Source organism: Netta rufina, assembly GCF_964035555.1.
Source record: "Netta rufina genome assembly, chromosome: 1".
In the NCBI taxonomy this organism is placed as follows: Eukaryota; Metazoa; Chordata; class Aves; order Anseriformes; family Anatidae; genus Netta; species Netta rufina.
The window spans coordinates 183289885-183309881 of record NC_140123.1 but is presented as its reverse complement, the minus strand read 5'-3'; the positions used below and the strand labels follow the sequence as shown (position 1 = coordinate 183309881).

Genomic DNA, 19997 nt, shown 5'->3' with positions numbered 1-19997 from the left:
GTTACTTATGAGCTCGTGTATGAGAGGTTTTGAGGATTTGCTGCAGAAGCAGCAAAGGTGCTATTTGACATTGCACAGTAAAAAACTTGTGCTTTGTTTTGCATCAAGTAACATTTCAAACACAGTACGTGACTTAAAAAAAAAAAAGTAAGAGATGGTGCATGTCATGTCTGATTTTTAAGAAACTTCATTCAATTCCTTTTAGTTCAATTTTGTCTTCTGTGGAAATTTTAGATTTCAGTTTAGCTCTGAAAATCGTTGACCCTTTAAAAAAATACCTTCAATGTATCATAAACTCAGGAGTATGTACCTGCCTGCTCAGTGCAGCACAGGAACATGATTATGCATTCATCCCCCACATACATCAATTAGCACATCGAGTCTGTTGTTCAGTGTTGTTTTCCTTTGTGGGAAGTGTCCTGGCAGCATAGAATTTCTGTGTAAGCTTTTCTTAGTTGCTGTTTGTTGCTCAATCTTTCCTAGATTTCCTTTTTTACAGATATACTTCAACCATAAAGCTACAAGAAGAAACCCTGATAATCACTTCTGTATGATTCCTGCTCTGTAATACTTCTAAAAATGCTTATATTAGCTATCAAACTACAAATCAAGTCTTAGGTTCAATGTATTATTCAAGAACTTTATCACAGAATCACAGAATTTTCTAGGTTGGAAGAGACTTCAAGGTCATCGAGTCCAACCTCCAACCTAACGCTAACAGCCCTCCACTAAACCATATCCCTAAGCTCTACATCTAAACGTCTTTTGAAGACTTCCAGGGATGGTGACTCCACCACTTCCCTGGGCAGCCTGTTCCAGTGCCTCACAACCCTTTCAGTGAAGAAGTTCTTCCTAACATCTAACCTAAAACTCCCCTGGCTCAACTTAAGCCCATTCCCCCTCGTCCTGTCACGTACTGCTTCTTTTCCCAAAAAAGTGTATTTTGTTCATGAGTAAAAGTCATACTTTTCCCCTGACTTGTGTTTTTCTGTTAACTTCAAGAAGCATGTTGGGCACTTGAGCAGAGAACCCATCAGAAACCTGAAAAGCATTCACAAATATGTGTTCCCTGGACTTCCATCAAAGTCCTTTTTACCCTTGTTCAGTCTTTATCAAAGACTTATTTCTTCTCATTTATATTTTTGAATTTTAATTTCTAATACGACATAGTTACTATTAATATAATTTTAGCTTTATTTCAAGCAAGCTTAAAATAATAAAAAAAAAAAAGCCCTCTAATATAAGAACAACTCCTTACATACAAAATGCCCTCTATGGGCTGAAATGGGGGGAAGAAAATTTGCAAGCCAGTCTTCTAAATGTATATATTTATATTTATAAAGGTAAAACTGATTTCAAAATACTGAGCAAATTCCAGTATGTAGTTCAATTCCAAATATACAAAATGTCCTCTGTGGTTGAACATCTATGTCTGGAGGATTGAGTTTTCCTGAAAAATCTCCTTGGAGAAAAATCCGTATCTGACAACCTTTTTCCTACTGTGAAAGAAACCACATTTCATGAAAAAGTTCAGTTTTAACAATAGTGAATTTTAAGGATAGCCCAAACTTCATTTGCAGTATATTGTGATGAAAAGTAAGTTTGAGACTTAGAAAACTAACTAGCTGGCATATCAGTTGCATGAGGTGGTGTAGGGGACACAGCGTGTGGCATTGAAGTAAGCTTATAATTTGTGTGTGGAATACCATTTAAAAACTCCTGAAACACTTGAAAGGTAGAATGAATGATGCTTTCAGAGGCTAAACATTGCTTACATGTGTTACAATGATGTGCTCATTACTTTTTTTCAAGAGACAGAGAAGATTAAAAGTTTATGTGGGTGCACTGATATTCAATGATTGTAGGATTTACGTATTGCATAGTAAGTAGCAGTGTCAAATGGATAAAGCAAGAGGCAGCTGCTACTTTGGGGACAGTGGGTCCATCCTCACTACCTCTGTATAACCCTCACCAAAATCTTTTGAGTCTTACTCCTCTGCACTGAGCAGAGGTGATTGGCATAGGAGGTTCAGCCCAGCTGCCCAGGGAGGTTCCCACCAGCTGAAGGGCAATGATGGCACCATGGCTGGTGGCAGTTGGGTGAAGCAACCCAACTCCCAGCAAACTCAGCCCTGTGACAAGCTCCAGCTCCATCTGGGAGAAGTGTCCTTACAATGTGTTTCTTCTTGGCCAGGAGAGGGAGGTTACAAAATGAATTTGTCTGCTGCACCAGAGTATTTTTGTCCTCAGTGGTGTTCTTCTATAGCAGTGCTCCCAAGGGGCAGGAAGAATTGGCAGCAAGTTTGCCAATGGCACCAAGCTGTGTGGTGCAGTTGACATGCTGGAGGGAAGGGATGCCATCCAGAGGGACAGGCTTGAGAGGTGGGCCTGCATGAACCTCATGAAAGTCAAAAAGGCCAAGTACAAGGTCCTGCATCTGGGCCAGGGCAACCCCCAAGTACAAATACAGGCTGGGTAGAGAGTGGATTGAGAGCAGCCCCAAGGAGAAGGACCTGGGGGTGTTGGTTGACAAGAAGCTTAACAGGAACTGGCAATGTGCACTTGCAGCCCAGGAAGCCAACTGTATCCTTGGCTGCATCAAAAGAATTGTGGCCAGCTGGGTGAGGGAGGTGATTCTCCACCTCTACTCTGCTCTTGGGAGATCCCACATGGAGTACTGTGTTCAGCTTTGGGGCTCCCGGCACAAGAAGGACATGGAAGTATTACAGTGAGTCCAGAGGAGGACCACAAAGATGATCAAGGGGCTGGAACACCTCTCTTGTGAAGACAGGCTGAGAGAGGTTGAGGGTTGTTCAGCCTGGATGTTTCCCCAGAGCTTTCTCTTACAGTCGCCTTCTAGTACCTAAACGGGGCCCACAGGAAAGCTGATGAGGGACTCTTTGTCAGGGACTGACTGCAGTGACAGGACAAGGAGTAATGGCTTTAAACTAAAGGAAGGTAGGTTTAATTAGATACTAGGAAGAAATTTTTCACTCAGGGTTGGTGAGGCACTGGATCAGGTTGCCTAGAGAAGCTGAGGATGCCCCATGTTCTGGAAATGTTCAAGGCAAGGCTGGATGGACTTGGAGCAACCTGGTCTGGTGGAAGGTGTCCCTGCCAGAGCATTTTGTTCCAGGCTGGGAAGAGAACAGTGTGGGAAATGGCATGTGATGGAGTCATTGCAAGAACTTCACCGTTAGAGAACATGTCTGGAGTGGTGATGTCTTCTCAGTGGCAGCACTGCAATGCTTGAAGCTTCTTAACAAGTTCAGGAGGCCAAGACAATCGAAGATTCAGAATAGGGCTAATTAGGAGGGGATAGGGTACTTTCACAAGCAAACTAAGTTTGCACCAGCAAGTGGAACAGCCAGCATGATCACCTAGAACTGTCCAAGTATAGGTAATGGAGCATTTACTATGGTTCTCAATGGAGCAGAAAATGCTGTTAGAGATATGATTGGAAATATGGAAGACGTTTCATGTTTAATTTGCAATGGCAGACAAATAATTGTAGCAACAGAAGCAGGAAGCTACCAGGACTCCTGGGTGAACCATTATTTAGAGCCCCTCATTGTGTAGAGTTGCTGGGATGTTTTATTCCACCTATTACTGTGCTGGAATGTGCAGGATACCAAGAGACGCCAGAATTTAACAGAAGTGAAAAAAGCTATTAGATAACTTGAATTGTGTGTCAAAAAAAAAAAAAAAAAAAAAGATAAGGGAGCTGGTTCAGATGCTATCTAGTGCGTCTGGGCATCTGGAAGTCTCCTGTCCCAGAGACGTAGTGTGCATTTTGAGCTGTAGCCACCTTTTCCATGAGAGATGCACTGAGCTCTGGCTGTTAAGGTGTAAGACGTGTCTAGTATGTTAATGTGATCTCCTCAGAGCTGCAGGAACAGCAGTTACTGTCAAAAACAAAGAAAAATTTCTAGCTGCTTTTGTGGCTAATGAAAAGTCCCACTCCTTCTTTCCTTAATGAAGAAGAGAAACTCAGTGCAGTTGTGCTAGTGGAAGGTGCACAGGGGCCAGCTGTGTATGAGTGAGGAACTTCCTTTTCAGTCTGATAAATCAGTTTTGTGGTCTTTCTGTTCCTCCTCAGTATTCTGTTGAATCTGAAAAGATCAAAGGAATTTTAGCTTAAATAAAATCCTGTGTTTTGTTGCTACACACAAGTTGTGCTCAGAACATACATGTAAGAAGCAGTAAGTTACAGCTGAATTAAGTTTGTCTCCAATGGATGACCAGGACTGACTTGAAGGCTTTTCTATGTGTGTGTCTGCCGGTGTGGGTATATACATGAATAGTTACATACTTAGACATGTGCATTTTTATACATGGACACATCTATATCTCTAAAATTAACATTTCAGTTTTCATGTGGTTAACAAGAAGGCACTTCTGTTTTTTGGTGTTTTTTTTTTTTTTTTTTTTTTTTTTATAAAAAAATTGTGTTCCTTTAAAACTTGCTATCTAAAATGAGGCATTTTTATTTCATAGCACAGGATATAGTACAAATACATGTGGTGTTCTGCAACACCACAGATTTATATGATAAACAACATTTTTTGCAATTAAAATATTGGGGCTTTGCTTTTTATATTTTACTTTAGAAGAGAATGTTAGTATGAAAGGAATGTTAGTATGAAAGTGATATTTTGATTAAAAATTTTAATGTATATATAAATAAATATATTTCCATTTTGATGTAAGATACATCCATTTGGAGTGCACTTTTTTGTTTGTTTGTTTGTTTGTTTGGTCTTCTGTTTAAAAAAAGGAGGGGAGTTAAGTCACTTTTTTTTTTTTCTCGTTTTCAAACTGTTTTGCAGAGTTTCCTGCCTGAGAATAAAAGGGCTTGTAAAATAATTTGATTAGCGCCAACTTGGTGCTTTGCCAGTTGGTATTGTGCCTAGAGCTGAATCAAGTTCTACCAAGAGAGCTGATACATAAGCAAGTAGCTGAAAGGTCATGTTTTAGTGGTATGTGTAGCAGGATTGCAAAATGTTATTTTTTAATAATAACACCACTTATACAAACTGGTAGAAAAATTATAGATATTTATAACTGTTGTATTGTGTTTTTTTTCTTCTACGTGGGCTAAAAAGGTGACCTTAATAGAAAACTCTCTCTTTGGGTCTTTCAAATGAAGTAAAACATGTATAAAAGTTACTAACGTGTGGCCTAATAGACCTCAATTTAATCTTTTTACAAAGAAAAGGTGAAGGTTAGCTACAGTTGAGTTTATGCAAACTCTTCAGTGTATTGATGATGTTTTTTCTAAGCTTTGTGGAAGGCAAAAAATTATCGTGTTCATGTTGCTTGCATATATAATTAGACAAATTTGGTAAGGCATTTGATAAGTAGAGTTATTATTCAGGGGGTATGTACTAGAAGAAAAAGCAGTCCTTTGTTTAATATTTCCAACATTTGAGTTTTAGGCACTCCTAAATTATGATTTTCATCACTAAACAGAAATATACTTTTATTTTGACTATCTAGTGCTACAGACTACTTTGAATTAAGCTGTTTACTATCATTTGCAACAGTTGAAATTTCACAAATATAATTATTGGATAAAAATGAATTTAAATCATACTTCAGTAGATACATGCAAATGACTGTCACTGTAATTATAAAGAAAGATGAATTTGAGGCAATTTTTTGTTTTGATTTTTAATTCCTTACTTGATCATCTTTCAATGGCTATGATATGATATTTATCAAAGACTGTAGTTATGGCTCCATCCAGGAATAATTAGAAGGACTATGAATAATGTGAATTGAAAAATTTTCTCATGATAGATGTATCAAAACATGGCTTTTAACAGTCTTTTTTTTTTCCTGGAATGTAGTGTATGTTTTAGTAGAGCCTTTCTTTTCGGTGTTTGGTAGCTTATTAGCTACCATGTAGGTAACATGGGGAGTTGGTGTTGATGTAGATTCAAGGATGCAACGATGACACTAAAAGTTCAAATGGTGACTGGCAAAGAGCATCACCTGAGAATTTCTTCGAAGTCAAGGAAATACTGATAGAAACAGGAAGTAATTCATTAGAAACTTTGGCTTTCAACAAGTTATTTCTAAATAATATAAGGGTTTCTGAAGATCATGCCTGATCTACTAAGTACAGTTCCCTGTAGAATTAGTTTCCTTTGTCCCTACAATAACTTTGTCTGATATTTTGTATTTTACATTAAGACATCTAATAATATTTTCTTTCCAGAGACTTGAGATAACATTTTAGCACTGGAGGTTTTGAATTATTAATTAGAACTAAGTCTCATGATCAGACAATCCAAGTATAGGAATAAAAGGAAGAACAGCTGACAACTCAGTGAATGCACTTAATTACTGTTTTGCTTTAGAGATATGTATCAACACATATATTTTCCTTGTTGATTATTTGCATAACCTTGATGGATATGCAAATAATCCACATTGAAGAGAAACTAGAGGACTGTGTTAAGACCATTGTAAAAGTTTATGTATTTTGCTGCAAAAATGAATGATTTCAACAGAGTACCACCAGTGTTGTAAGGTGTGCATGTATCCTGATTTGTAATCTGAGTCTGGCTTCTGGAGCCACAGGTACTCAGTCAGGTGGCCTTTCTGGAACTATGGTGGAAACAATAACGCAATTGGCATGTACCTAGTGACCGAACATTGTTCGTATAGTAGCAACTCCTACAAGCTTCTATGGAGAAGAAAAAAATGGCAGATATAAAATGGCTCAGAAAAGCTTTAAAACTGAGGAATTGAATCTCAGGAAATACAACTGAAGCAAAGGATTTTGCATTTAGCATGAAGCGTACCATATGTATTTCAGGAACAAGACATTTAATAGCTTTTTAATGCATCTTATTGTATTGAATCTGAAGCAGATACAGTGTACTTATAACTGAATTTTCATTCTCTTATGGTTTTCTGTTGCAAACAAGGGCTTAAAAACAGAATCTTTCTATTAAAGTGTTACTATTATTTCTTAAGTATTGCAAATACAAGTAGTTCGTTTTAAAGATTGTTACTTTTTTTTTTCCCTTCAGGAAAAGTTGTGGTAAATTGCCACTCAAAATGAAGAGGGATGATAAGAGCTTTAAGCCAAATGGATTCCTTTTCAGACCCATCCAGATACTTTTACTAGTCTGTTAATTCACACCTTGGGTTTATATTTTGAATAATTGTCTTTAATCATACCATAGTTTTTGCTAAACAATATATTAGAATAATTTATGAACATTTAATTCAAATACAATTCATGATGAAACACTTCAGAAGATAACAGTCTAAGGTCAGATATATCCATTTAGCATGCTCGCTTGTATCTTATGTATTTAAAAACTGTTACAAGCATTTTCTGTTTGACTGGCAGCATCAATATTGATGACTCTTGCAAAGACGGATTATGTACATTGTTTTAAATGGTGTTAATTTACAGTGATCAAGTCGCTTCAAATTTTTGAAAGACCATGTTTGGTTTTATTTGAGTCTGAATCCTTATTTTTTTTTAATCCTTTCTTTTTTGTTGTTTTTCTCTTTTTCTGTTCTTTTTCTCTCTCTCTCTCTTTTTTTGTTCTCTTTTTCTTTTTTCTTTTTTGATGAGGGATATGGAATAGATACAGATTGTATTTTGTATTTGCACATACTGTTTTGCTCAACATCATTATGCCATTATTCTCTCAATGTTGCAGACAACAAATGTTACAGTTTCACATGTAAGTGCTGAAAACTGGAACAGATTTTTACTTACATCTCCTAGAAAACCAATTTCAAAATCAGAAATAAGTTTCTAATTATTCTTGTTTGTAAGTCAAGTTCTTGTGGCTTTTCAGCCCCTGCATTCTGAATTAATTGTTTTGAATAATATGACTGAAAGAAAGTAATGAGAGGTAAATAATACTCTGATGATTTTATAGTATGTATTTTGCGTGTATAAACATATATTTATTACAGTGATCCAGTTATATATGTTATTTATAAGATAATGCAATCTTGGATAAACATGAGGTGTTTTGTTTTTTTTTTTCAGGGGAAGAGCACATAAGTATTCTCATTTTCATTCTTTCTTCTGCATCTGCTTTTTCTCATTAGGTATGCAAACTAACGATGGAGGATTTAATGCTGTTTATGACAAAGTGAAATAGCTGAAGTTAGTCTGGAGTCATCTTTTTTTAAAAAAAAAACATTTTTGTTCCATTTTCTTTTCAGTGAAGCTGTTGGAGGGATGAATTAATTGTAATTGCAGACTGCTGAAACAAGGAAAAGCTTAATATCCTTGTACCTGTTTTTGTTGATAAGTTTTATTGCCAAGTGGAATTTCTGACTATTGTTTGCTTTGAAAAGAGATTCAATATTTGTGTGGCATTTTAAGTAAATTAACTTCATCGTTAATTGACAGTAACCATGTCAATTCTATTTTAGTGATAACAGTTTCATCTTAGATGGTTGTTTTTCCAAATAAAGAAATTCATCATGGCACAAAGCACAAAATGTAAATAGAAGATACTGGTGATGTTTTAAGCTTTTGGGCCAAGTTCTCTAAGGCTTAATCTCACCCTTCAGTACAACATCAATGAGGATATCTATTAAAAGATTTATTTTTTTAGGTAGCTGCATTTTAAAAATTCTACAGGAAAAACATGGATCTACAGGAAAAGCACTGGGAATTTTAGGATATGGTTTTCTTGTCCTTTTTCCATCCTCATACTCTTCTCTGCTTAGCTTTTTAGCAGCTCTCCCACTCCTCTGTTTTGTCTTTTCCAGATGAATCACAGTAATATTTAGGGTGGTTGTTATGTGTACTGTCTTCCATAACATGATGGTATTTGGTGACACAACTCTGCTGTGCTGTAATCTCCACTTATTGCATTTTAATAGCTCTTGGTCACTAAAATCATCACCTGAAAGCATGTAGTTTTCTCTTCTTCGACTTCATGGCATCTGACTGAAGAGAGAAAATGGTCAGAAAGGGAAATGAATGGAAAGGGAATCTGTTTGACCACATGGTATCAAATATTTTCTTTGTGTTTCAGCTGTGCTTGGGGTGTAGGTTTGGCACCCTAGCCACCTCCATGCACCTGAACCTTGCAGGCTCTAGGGCTCTGATCCATCTCTCTCTGCCATGGGAAGCTGACTGGTTCCATCCTGGGTGGTTCTTCCCTGTGGACCTGTTCAACACCAGTACGCAGTTTACGACTTCTGCAAGGCACATGTTTGTTGTTTAAAATGCTGGACATGCCACAGCTGTCATTTTTTTTGTTGGCTGTATTTAGTAGAAGAACAGTGTAGTGTCATAAGACTTATTACTAGAAATCAATTGTCCATGCAGTGGCTGGAAAGATCAAGCTTGCCAAGGTCAATGTTAGGAGAGATGAATGCAACTGCCCTTGAACACTGAAAAGCTCTTGCAGAATGATGTGATTCATTGCTGTAATTTGCCTTGTCATATTTTATAGTGCATGTACTTGGGAGGTTTTTTGGTGTTGGTTTTTGTTTTGTTTTGTTTACACAGAGAATTCCATAGTTTCCAATATCGTACCCACAGTAGGAAAACCATTTTTTGCATTTTGAGTGTTTCTTCTCTCTATTGTTAATATTGATTGCAATAATTCTCTAGTACTTCTTCTTTTTTCTTTCTTTTTTTCTCATTTTCTGGACTTCGGTCTCCTCTTCCTTGATATTCCTAGCTATCTTATAGATACTTTTTTCACTCATTATACTGCTAAGTTTTAAGACAATGTAGCTTCTTCATGAGTTACTTGCAAGTATCTTCAGACTCCTGTGATTTTAACAGAGGAAAGATTAATGAAATCTTGTAGGTAAGTTTTAAATTAGCTGTGGTTAATTTAGACTTCATTCTAGCTTAGCTATTGTAGAAGTACTTTATCGGCTACTTAAGTATTTGTTCAATGCAGAAACTTGCTTTATGAACATGTAATTATTCATTATTTATTCACGTGAACATGTATTACTTATTAGTTATGAACATGTATTTATGCATTATTTCTTCATGAAAAATGGAACAACCTTGACCTCCCAGCAAAGACATTTCACATGGGAAGAAAATATTAGCCTGCTATAACACCCCTTTATTAAGAGATTGTTTCTTCTCTGTGTCCATGCCTAACTTCTTTTTTTTTTTTTTTTTCTCTTTCTTTTTTGCAAAAGGTATTTCTCAAGAGTGACAGAGTTGCAAGAATGGTTCACAGTGGAGGATGTTCTGCAAATGACTTTAGAGATGTTTTTAAGAAAAACATAGAAAAGAGGGTCCGAAGTTTGCCGGAAATTGATGGATTGAGCAAAGAGACAGTGTTAAGTTCTTGGCTAGCCAAGTATGATGCCATATACAGGGGAGAAGAGGACTTTTGCAAACAGCCGAATAGAATGGCCTTAAGTGCTGTATCGGAGCTGATTCTGAGCAAGGAACAGCTTTATGAAATGTTTCAACAGATTCTAGGGATCAAAAAATTGGAACACCAGTTGATTTATAATGCCTGCCAAGTAAGTATTGGTGCCATTCAGTTTTGTTGTGTTCAAAATTGCTCCCCCCAATTCCTGCCAACAGGTCAAGTGCTTCCTCACCTTGTGCAGAAGGCTTCAGTTTTAAGTTCGTCTCCATACTTCAAGGAAGTGAAGCCCCTCAGGATGGAATCTTTACATCAATGGCCACTGGAAAGTATTTGGAAAAAGGGTATGCTAGAGTATATGGTACTTATGCTACAGAGATCTCCTGAGCCCTTTTACAGTGTCACAGCTCCAGTGAGTTGTGTGAATCTGCAGAATCCTCTATAGTCTAGAATAGCTATGAATACCTATGTATAAATTACATATGCATGTTTGTGTTTTTATATACATCTTTATATATATATTTGTGTATACGTTTGTGTGTGTGTTTATACATCTTTAAAAGAAATTTGCTGCCATAAGTAGATAGATGATACATACTGAATTCTGGATGCTTGGCCATGCAGTGTATAAAACTTCAGTTTGTTGGAACTGTTCTTAATTCACGTACAGGTATATCAGGAAGCTAACCTCTGCAATGTGCAGGTTGGTCAAGAAGCACTGACATCTTCAGGAATAATCCTGCTTATTTGAGTGTGGTTTTGCCTAATAGAACATGCAGGCATGAGATAACTCAGTTTGGAAAAGACCTCAAGAGATCGTTCAGCCCAATGTTGTGCTCAAATCAGGGACAGCTGTGCAGACAGACCAGGTTGCTCAGGGCTTTATCCGGTCAGGTCTTAAAACCTCAAGAATAGACTGCACAATGTCTCTGGGCAACCTGTTCCAATCAATACTTGAAAGCACACACAAAAAAAAAAAACAACTATTTTTTCCCCAAAAGCATATAACCTGTTACTTACAGTAGAAACTGTATGACTTTCTCCCTCCTCTGGTGTATGATAATTGTTAAATCTTACTTTATATGTCACTGCGAATGATCAAAATCTGCTGTTGGTCTGTATTGTGCTAGAGGAATACAAACAAATATGACTGTACAGCTTTGAACAATCAAACAAAAAAAATATGTCCCTTTAATCTAGAAGTGGTTCTGGTGATATGGGCCACTAGGTTCTTGCACCTGTATGCTTGAAGGCTTTTTGGTTTTGGTTATTAATTATAAAATGTTGATGCAACAAAAGTGGTTGGCAAATATTAGCAGGGCTCTCTTATTCAGCAGTTTTCTATCTGTTCTTGGTTTATTACCTATAAAGAGACTGAAGAATCACAGCAACTCATTTTTGTCTTCTGTTGTGGTAGAATTTTGAACATGGTGATTTTCTTTTATATGTCGTGAATCACAAATTGAATAAATAATCCTGTGGTATGTAGTAAGGGAGAGAGGCTGTTTGACTGTGCTGTTGTGTGCAAAGATGACTTAATGGAGTGAAGACTCTTCTCTTCCTTTTTTTGGTGTTGAGCTGTGAAGGTTGTAAAAACTCCTGTGCAGGTCTCCAAAGTACACATCATTTACCCATGATTCATATGAGTAGTGAAGGATGGGAAGAAAAGGAGACATCTCTTTTGGAGCAGATGTAGGATCATCTACATCATTCCAACTAGGAAGAATTCTGGAATTCTTTGAGCATGTAGCCTTCCTGCTGTGAGTTCTAACATTCTGAAAGTTTTCATTTTTCCAAGGCAAGCGTGAGATTACTTTGCTAAAGCAAAAATTGTTATTACATACTCCAACTGTGCAAAGTTGCTACTGAACAAATTTTATATCCTGTTCTTGTGATTCAGTCAAGCACATAGTACACTAAAGGTATGAAGAGAAAACTGTTACAAAGGAAAAGACAACAGTTGTGGCCTTCTCAGGAAGTGTATTGCAGGCAGCAGACAGTTTCTTATAATGTAATTCCTCTTCTCCTTTGGCAAAATCCTTTATTCCTCATTATAGTTCTAATAGACATTTTAGTTTAGGCTGTATTTTAATCCTTTCTATTGACAATGTATTTATAAAAGATGAGGTGATGTTAGACTCCTATTCCAGTCAGCACTTCAGTTTTCATTCTCCCCTAGAAGTATCTATCTGTCTTTATATTAAAATGCTCACTTTTGTTTCCCTTTGCCACCGCTCTTTAAAATACTGGAGACTTGTAGATAATGATAATCAATAGTGTCTGGGAACAGTGAGATAAGTGAAAGTTCAAACAGATGTTAAAATTGTATTTTTGATAGGGGTTTTGATGAGTTGGCTTCTAGCCTGTGCTTCTAGCAGAGAATCAGATCTTGATATGAAATTCTGAATATCTTGCAGCTCTGAGAAACAGCTGCCCTTAACAGCAGATCTGTACAGTTGTAACTTGTGCAGAAAACTTTTTCTTATTCTCTCCCCACCTCACCTCCCCTTTTTTTTTCTTATTCCTTCCAGCCCTTTGGAAATACCAAACTGAACGACATCGATGATACAAGTAAATTATCCCGCAGCTGCAGGGTTGGTAAGCAGACAAAGATGCTATTTGTAACAGTAGTGGTATTGTCTGCCAACCTCCTCCTCATGACTTCTGCCCTTAGAAACTTTTTACTGGTTGCCAGCAGCCTTTGCTCTCCAGCCTGTTCTAAATGGAGTGTTTAACTCTTAAACCCTTGGGCATCTTGCAGCAGGTCATCAGACAGTTCTGCTAGGGCATGGGTTGTTGCAGGCACACACAGGTTGCCAGTCTCCATCCTTTGTGTGAGGGCAGTGAGCAATTGTTCTCAATCAGAACAAGAACTTAATCAGCAATAAAATGAAAAATATTAGACCAGTTTTCTGACATTGCCAAGCACAGTCCAAACAACTGTGGGAATTTTATGTGTTTTTCTTTGAAGAACTAACTTTTTGTCACAATCTGTTAGCATATACTAAATGCCTATTTAGTATAGTCCATCTTTAGGTAGTGAATGTCCATCTTTAGGTAGTGAATGTTAACAGGGACCTTCATGTCAAGGATTTCTTCTGTGACTCCATTTTCAACTTCAGAACTTAGAGCAAGGCCAGCAACTGCTGCCAAGCATCTCTACCTCTTCATGATGAAAAGATTCAATTTTGGAAGTGCTAACATTTTCACCTAATTTTTATTTACATTGCATTTCCTTGATCTGTGTTTTATGATAAAGAGATGATTGTGAGTTAGCTGGGACTTAATGATCTCCTTGACTTGCTTTTGAGATGCTTGCCCACAGTGTGTTGTTATGGTTTCTTTGATTTACAGAGATCAAACATGATAAAGTCTGTCTTTGTCCTTTTTTTTTTTTTTTTTAATTAGTCACTGATGTGGAAGATAACTTTGCAGAAAGTCAAACTGAAAGTCAAAATCTAACTGCAGTGTGGTCATGCACTATTATTACATCACTCCACCAATACCAGAGTTTCCTTATCAGGTAAATCATAACTCCAGACAGAGCTTATTTTGTTTTGACAGTACCTTTATAAAGGTTGACTTTTGTTGGCTGATCTAAACCCCCTTATCTTCAGTGAGAGGGGAGATTTTCATAATTAAATAATTCTTTTAAGTCACATTATCTCTTCTGACAGGTAATAAATAATTTTGAGAACAAATCTGTTGAGTCTTTTACTGTTGACTCTTTGGGAATCATCCACAAATTAGGAAATAGCTTTCAATGGTACTTTGCTTCAAACCATAATTTTCTGTTTAAAAGTTTTGTAACAAGCTCCTGGTTCACATCCTTGATTATTTATAGCTTTTTCAAGATGTATCTCTTTGTATGAGTGTCTAATATTGAGAATTATGGACAACACTGTATTTTCCATAATAAATTTTTGCATTTTTAATTATGAGTAAAATTTCTGTCAAGAATTTCTCCTGAACCTAAGACTACTCATGGTGCTCAGTACAGCTGGGCTTTAAGGATTCTTTCACCCACAACTTCAGTAAAGTCCAATTAATTATATGGTTTGGGAAATAAGTAAAATTAAAGGCAGTTCAATTCACAATTTGGCCTTTGTGTCTTTTGAATGTTTGCCATTCTGTACCTTGGCTTAGTAAGATCCTGAAAAGGAATGCGATTATCTCACAAATCTCAGATTATCAAAAGGAAATTCCCATAGTTCTGTATATTTTTCTAAGAAACTTTTATACCCCATATAAGCTACAGGGACAAGTGCAAATGTTTCAAGCATGGAGAATGATACTTTTCTACAGAAAATTTCAGTGTTAAATTTGATACCTCTTTCTTGGAGTAATGGAAGAAGTGTTAAGGTTCCTTTAGGAATGTAGACTAAAGCTTAAACACATTCTCTCTCTCTCTCTCTCTTTTTTTTTTTTTTTTTTTTTTTTTTTTAAACTTGAGACAAGGCACAGGAAAAATGGTTTGGTCTGTATATTGCAGATCATGTGCTGCTATGCAGCATGTATATTTGAGTCTTTTCAGAAGAAAAGACCCTGGCTCTGTGAGGTATTTTACTGTGACCAAGGCTTCAGCTAAGCCAGTATCTGGTCAGATGATCAACAAGGACTGTCATTACTTATTTCATGATAAATCCTACCTAATACAACAAAGTAAACTGAAAAAATGTTGGGAAGGTCCACTGCTGTAATTTAAAGGTAGCATCAGGTATTGGATGAGTTGTCATCACTGGTGTCTCAGAAGTCTCTGCAGTGCTTTTACCCTTCCTAAGCTATCCCTGCTCTACTGTTTAAAAAACATAAAGTCATACCTTGTTCCTATCGTCTGCATTATGGGTAAGATACGCTACCTTCAAGCATTATCCAGGTAAGAGGTTACTGCTGGATAACCACTGCAGGCTCTAAAAGCTGAGTAGGGTTTATTTGCTCTCTCGGTAACCCACAGCTTTGGGGGTTTTGACTGCAGAGGAGATGGCAGATGGGGCAGTAGTGCTGGGAGAAGTTGTCCGGGCTCTCAGTGAGCAGAAAGGACTGCAGAGTCCCCTTGACAGAGGAAAGGCAGAAAATCTAGGGGACCGTGGGAGGCTATAGAGTATTCCACCTCCTAAGAAAATCAGGTGTTGACTGCATTTTTACATGATAAATGTGAGTCTGGAAAGTTTCTGCACACAAAAATGACCCAATACTGATATGCTGCCTTTCAGAACAGGTCAGTGTTTTAAAATTGCCATATGTGTCTGTCAACCTGAAAAGTGTTTCATACCTTTGATGTCAGAAGTGTTCAAATGTTCACACTTCAGACTTGTTCACACATCAACTCTATTGGTTTCTAGTACCTGTAAATACAAGAATATATCTTCTTCCATGCCCTCTTTTTCACAAAAAAAATCTGCTTTATGATTGATTTTTCCATTTTCTTCAAGGGGAAAACAGATCTGCAGCTATCTGTGCTTGAATGAGAGCAGAATAATTCAAACAAAATATTTCAGTGGAAAAATAGATAATTTCTCACACGATCTTCAATATTTTCTCTTCATGATATACCACTCGATATATACTCGAAGTTTAATATAAAGTTATTTCAGTGTTTTTGCTAAGCTGCTTCATTTGTCTTTTACTTCAATTCGGGAGGTCTTGCTCAAGACAGAAAAGATGTGATGCTTTGGAAAAGAGTGCTGCAACCTCAAATAGCCCTGCTAAGATCAGTTCTGGAATGAAGCTGTCAGAAATCCAGAACTAAGCTGGTTTGAATTTTCAGCTTAATAATGTGAGTTCTGGTGAGAAAGGAAGTCTTGGAACCCCCAAGTTATAAAAGTTTTAGCTTCTGTAAACAAAAGCATTTTTTCCATAATAGCAGAATGTACTTTGGAAAAAAGTGCCTGATTGCCCCAAAGTGTGTTGGTTTGATCTCATTTACTCTAATTGCAGAAGAATGATGGAAAAAATATCAATCCATTCTTAGAGAAGTAAGTAGCTTTTTTAGCATGTTAAAGTAACAGACTCTGAACAAGGTTTAAAAGCCTTGCAAGTTATATAATGGAGAAGCACTTTGAAATATTCTTCTTTGTAGATCAAGGAATACTGAGAAAATACTAGAGAGAAATGGTATGTCAGCAACAGTAATGCATTTTCAGTATTTGAGGTATTGCAGAGTCCTTGTTACATTCAGCTGTTGGTGAGTAAAATTGGTCTTGACATCTACATTTAGGAGGAAAACTAGAGTGGAACATCTGAAAACAGGGAAAATGCTCAAAGGCTTACTTGTTCTGTGTAAGTGTTAAGAAAAAATACGGATTAATAGTTTTTTATGTATAATCACTTTTTAGACAAATGTACATGTGGATTTTTCTGTTATAAAGCTTTCTATTTGCTTATGTGGCTTCTTCTCTTGTGTTTGATTTGCACCTGTGTGAGTGAGTTGGACATTTATGGTCTCTAGTACCTTAAAAGACTGCCAGTAATCATAGACTAGTTGTTTTGCTTGTGTTTTCTATGCTTCCTTTGAGGCCTTGTCTTCTGTGTACCACCTTTCTTGTCCCAAGTGACAAGAGATGCTCCATCTTGTGCCTGCTCTGAGGTTTGAAGTCATTGGCACTGGGATTTTGGCTGCAGATCTTTCAATCTGTTTTTGTTTTCTGAATTTCTTTGGCATTGGGTGAATGCAGGAAAACAGCAGCAGAATGGCCATCATAGCATAAAAAATAGGGAAGTTGGCTTTGGCTTTGTTAAAGCAAGTCTTTTAAAGTTTGTTTTACTTTCTACCTTCCTCTGTGTTTCTTCCTGTAAAATACTCCTCTGGAGCCTTCAAGAAGTAATTAATGCTGTTTTTGACATTCTGCTGAGTTCCGGATCCAAGTAAGTTAAGCTGCTTCAACACTTGATGCCAAATATATACAGCATCTAACTTGTACTTTTATTAACATCACCACTGCATTTGACTCATCGTGTTTAATATTACCAGCTGAGAAATAAGTTCCTCTAGTTTGGCATTAAGCAACAAAAATAAAGCTCTTCTCCCAGAGGCTGTTGTATTACATTTTTCAATTTTATTTTATTCTTTTAAAGGACCTGTGTCTTCAGATAAATAAATACCAGACAAATATAGTTTTTACATATGTTATTAGAGATGTTTCCAGACTGACTACTATATTTCATTAATGCGTCTGATCCCTAGCTTACCTGCAAATTTGAAAAAAATATTCTTGGTCAACCCAAGTAAGTTAATGACCCTTAGCATGAATTTGCCACCTCTCCTGCTTAGACATCCCTTTTTATGTATTCAAAGTAAAGCACTTCTGCGTAAAACAGTTGCTTCCAACCCAAGGATCAGTTCAATTAGTTAGGTTTGTTCCTCTGCAGGGTTTTTCCTCTGAGGTGACTTCAGCAGCCAGTGTGAAGCCAGCAAAAGCAGCTGAAAAGCTACAGGACAAGAATGAGGCTACATTTCTATATCCCTTTCACATCCTGGTTCTGAATGTATTGTTCTGAATCTTAGCCTTTTTCCCGTGTTTCTGAAACTGTAGAGGAAGAATTCTTAACTTTTCGTTCTTGAGAGGAATATGCCACTTCCTTTGCAACTGGCTGCTTGGTTATGGTTCATGGTTCAGGTTCCTACACCTCAGTCACACCAAAGGGAAATGTGCAGATAAATTTGGAAATGAGCTAGCTAACATATATAATATAAACATATTTCAAACAGAAATAGCAAAATGCAACCATAAAAGAGGATAGATTGTCCTATGTAAGAGTAATTGTGTTTATAAAATGGCTGAAAGATCTATTTGGACACACCATAATTTGTGTCTGGTTTTTATCCTTTAGGAATGTGTTTTTGTGGTTTTCATTAAAAAAAAAAGAAAAAAAAGCAAGAGCTCTCGGGTTTTCTTTCCATCTGTCTCCTCTACTGAAGCTGTCTTAATATCTAGGCTGTTGTCCATTCATGCTCTCCATCTCAGACACCATCTCCACCCAAAAGAGGGTTGACTCTCAACAGAAACGTCAACTTGCAGGGACATGCTCTTTGGCCTTCTATTTATTCCCATATTTTATATTACAAGACTCAAAGACAGTTGTTCATATCATCCATCTACATTGTCTATTGTCAGTGCTGAGGCTGTCTGCTTTGTGTTTAGGTGTTCGTCAGACTTCAGACATCTTTTCAAGATGGTGCCTGTTCTTCTCTGTAGGTCTTCTGTAGATACATTGATCTGTTTTTATATTTTTGCTACGGGCATGAAAAATTCTCAGGCCAACTGCAGTAACACTTTTTTTGGTCAGTTCCATGAGTAAAGAGAAGAAAAAATGATTGCCACCCTTAGTCTAAAAGCTTACAGTCTACTGGGGAGGGAAGGATTAAGAGGAGAGGAAAAGTAGGATTAATCTGTTTTTTGTGTTGTTTATGAGAATCTGTTTCTTGAGAAAAAAAATAAGCTGACTCTCAGAAGTGTTACCTTTAAACAGGGAAAATCTGAAATAAAAATGAGACTGGTTAGCTAGTAGAAATGTTGGCTTTTAACTGCTGTTAAAAGGAAGAGTTTATGGTAAACTTGAATGCTCTGGGGCTGTGAGAGAAGAAATAGCCCTGTGCAAATGAAGTATGGGAAAAGTCATTGTTATCCAATCCTTCTGTCACCCCTGAGTGAACTGTTTTCATAACTGGTCATGCAATGCCAAGCATTTCTAGTGTGGGAACACTTGGACTACCCGTAAATGAGAGAATGTACTACTGAGCCATGGATGAGAACCTCAAAAAGTATGCACAATTTTCAGAAGCAGCTTTGCTTTATTACTAGGAGCATTATAAAATCATGTTCCAATCAATCTGGCACAGCCTTCTCTCCATACTGTGTCTTCCCTCAGGAGACTGGAGGCACAGCAAGATCTTGTCTAAAAGAACTGTCCCTCCTTAGGAATGCTTCTGTGCCCAGTATTCTAATTTTACCATACTGGAACAACGATTATGTTTTACAGATGGATAGCAGACTTTCTGTAACTGGTGTTCTCTCGCTATTTTAATAGTAGTAGTTCCCTCCTCTTCCCATGTTTTCTGGAAGGTGGAATCTGGAAGTTTATGACTTCTGGCAGCAGGAGAAAGGCTCCATGTCTCTCTGCAATCATTAATCTGAAAAACTGCTTTGGGATCCTAGCAGCAGGGGAGGATGAGTGAGTTCTGTTGTGTGAAGAATGCATGTTGGACATGTTGGGTTTGGGGACTGGACCAGAACAAAGAAGAAGCAAGAAGTGTTAGTGTTTGGTGACTATAGGACAAAGGCATCCATCTGCTGGTTCGTCTTTTTACTTGCTTCTCACCTGGATGTGAGATGTTGCAAAGAGGTTGCTGAGGCCCATCTAGCCTTCCAGCTACTGCCCCTTGCTGCTTATCTGTGTGAGCACCAATAACATGACCTTGAGGAGATGAAAGGTGACTGCAGGACTAAGAGCAAAGGTCATAGAGTCATCTAGGTTGGCAAAGGCCTTTGGGGTCACCAAGTCCAACCATCACACTAACCTACTGAGTTCCATCATTAAATTGTGTCTCTTCATGGTACATCCACAGTTCTCTTAAACACCTCCAGTGATGGGAACTCCACTGCTTCCCGGGGCAGCATGACCAGGGATGGCCCAGAGTGACACCTTCAACGTGCG

The 19997-nt window shown here is 37.3% G+C and overlaps 1 protein-coding gene across 6 annotated transcripts in view; it reads left to right on the top strand.

Moving 5' to 3' along the window:
- CADPS2 (calcium dependent secretion activator 2) overlaps window positions 1–19997 on the top strand; it is a gene marked incomplete at both ends in the record, with an annotated part of 310262 nt that overhangs the window by 94756 nt on the left and 195509 nt on the right. For all 6 annotated transcript variants that reach the window (XM_084296609.1, XM_084296611.1, XM_084296606.1 and 3 more), the window contains one exon: window positions 10165–10497. In XM_084296609.1, coding sequence (XP_084152735.1) covers window positions 10165–10497 — 333 coding nt within the window. The remainder of the gene's footprint in view (window positions 1–10164; window positions 10498–19997) is intronic.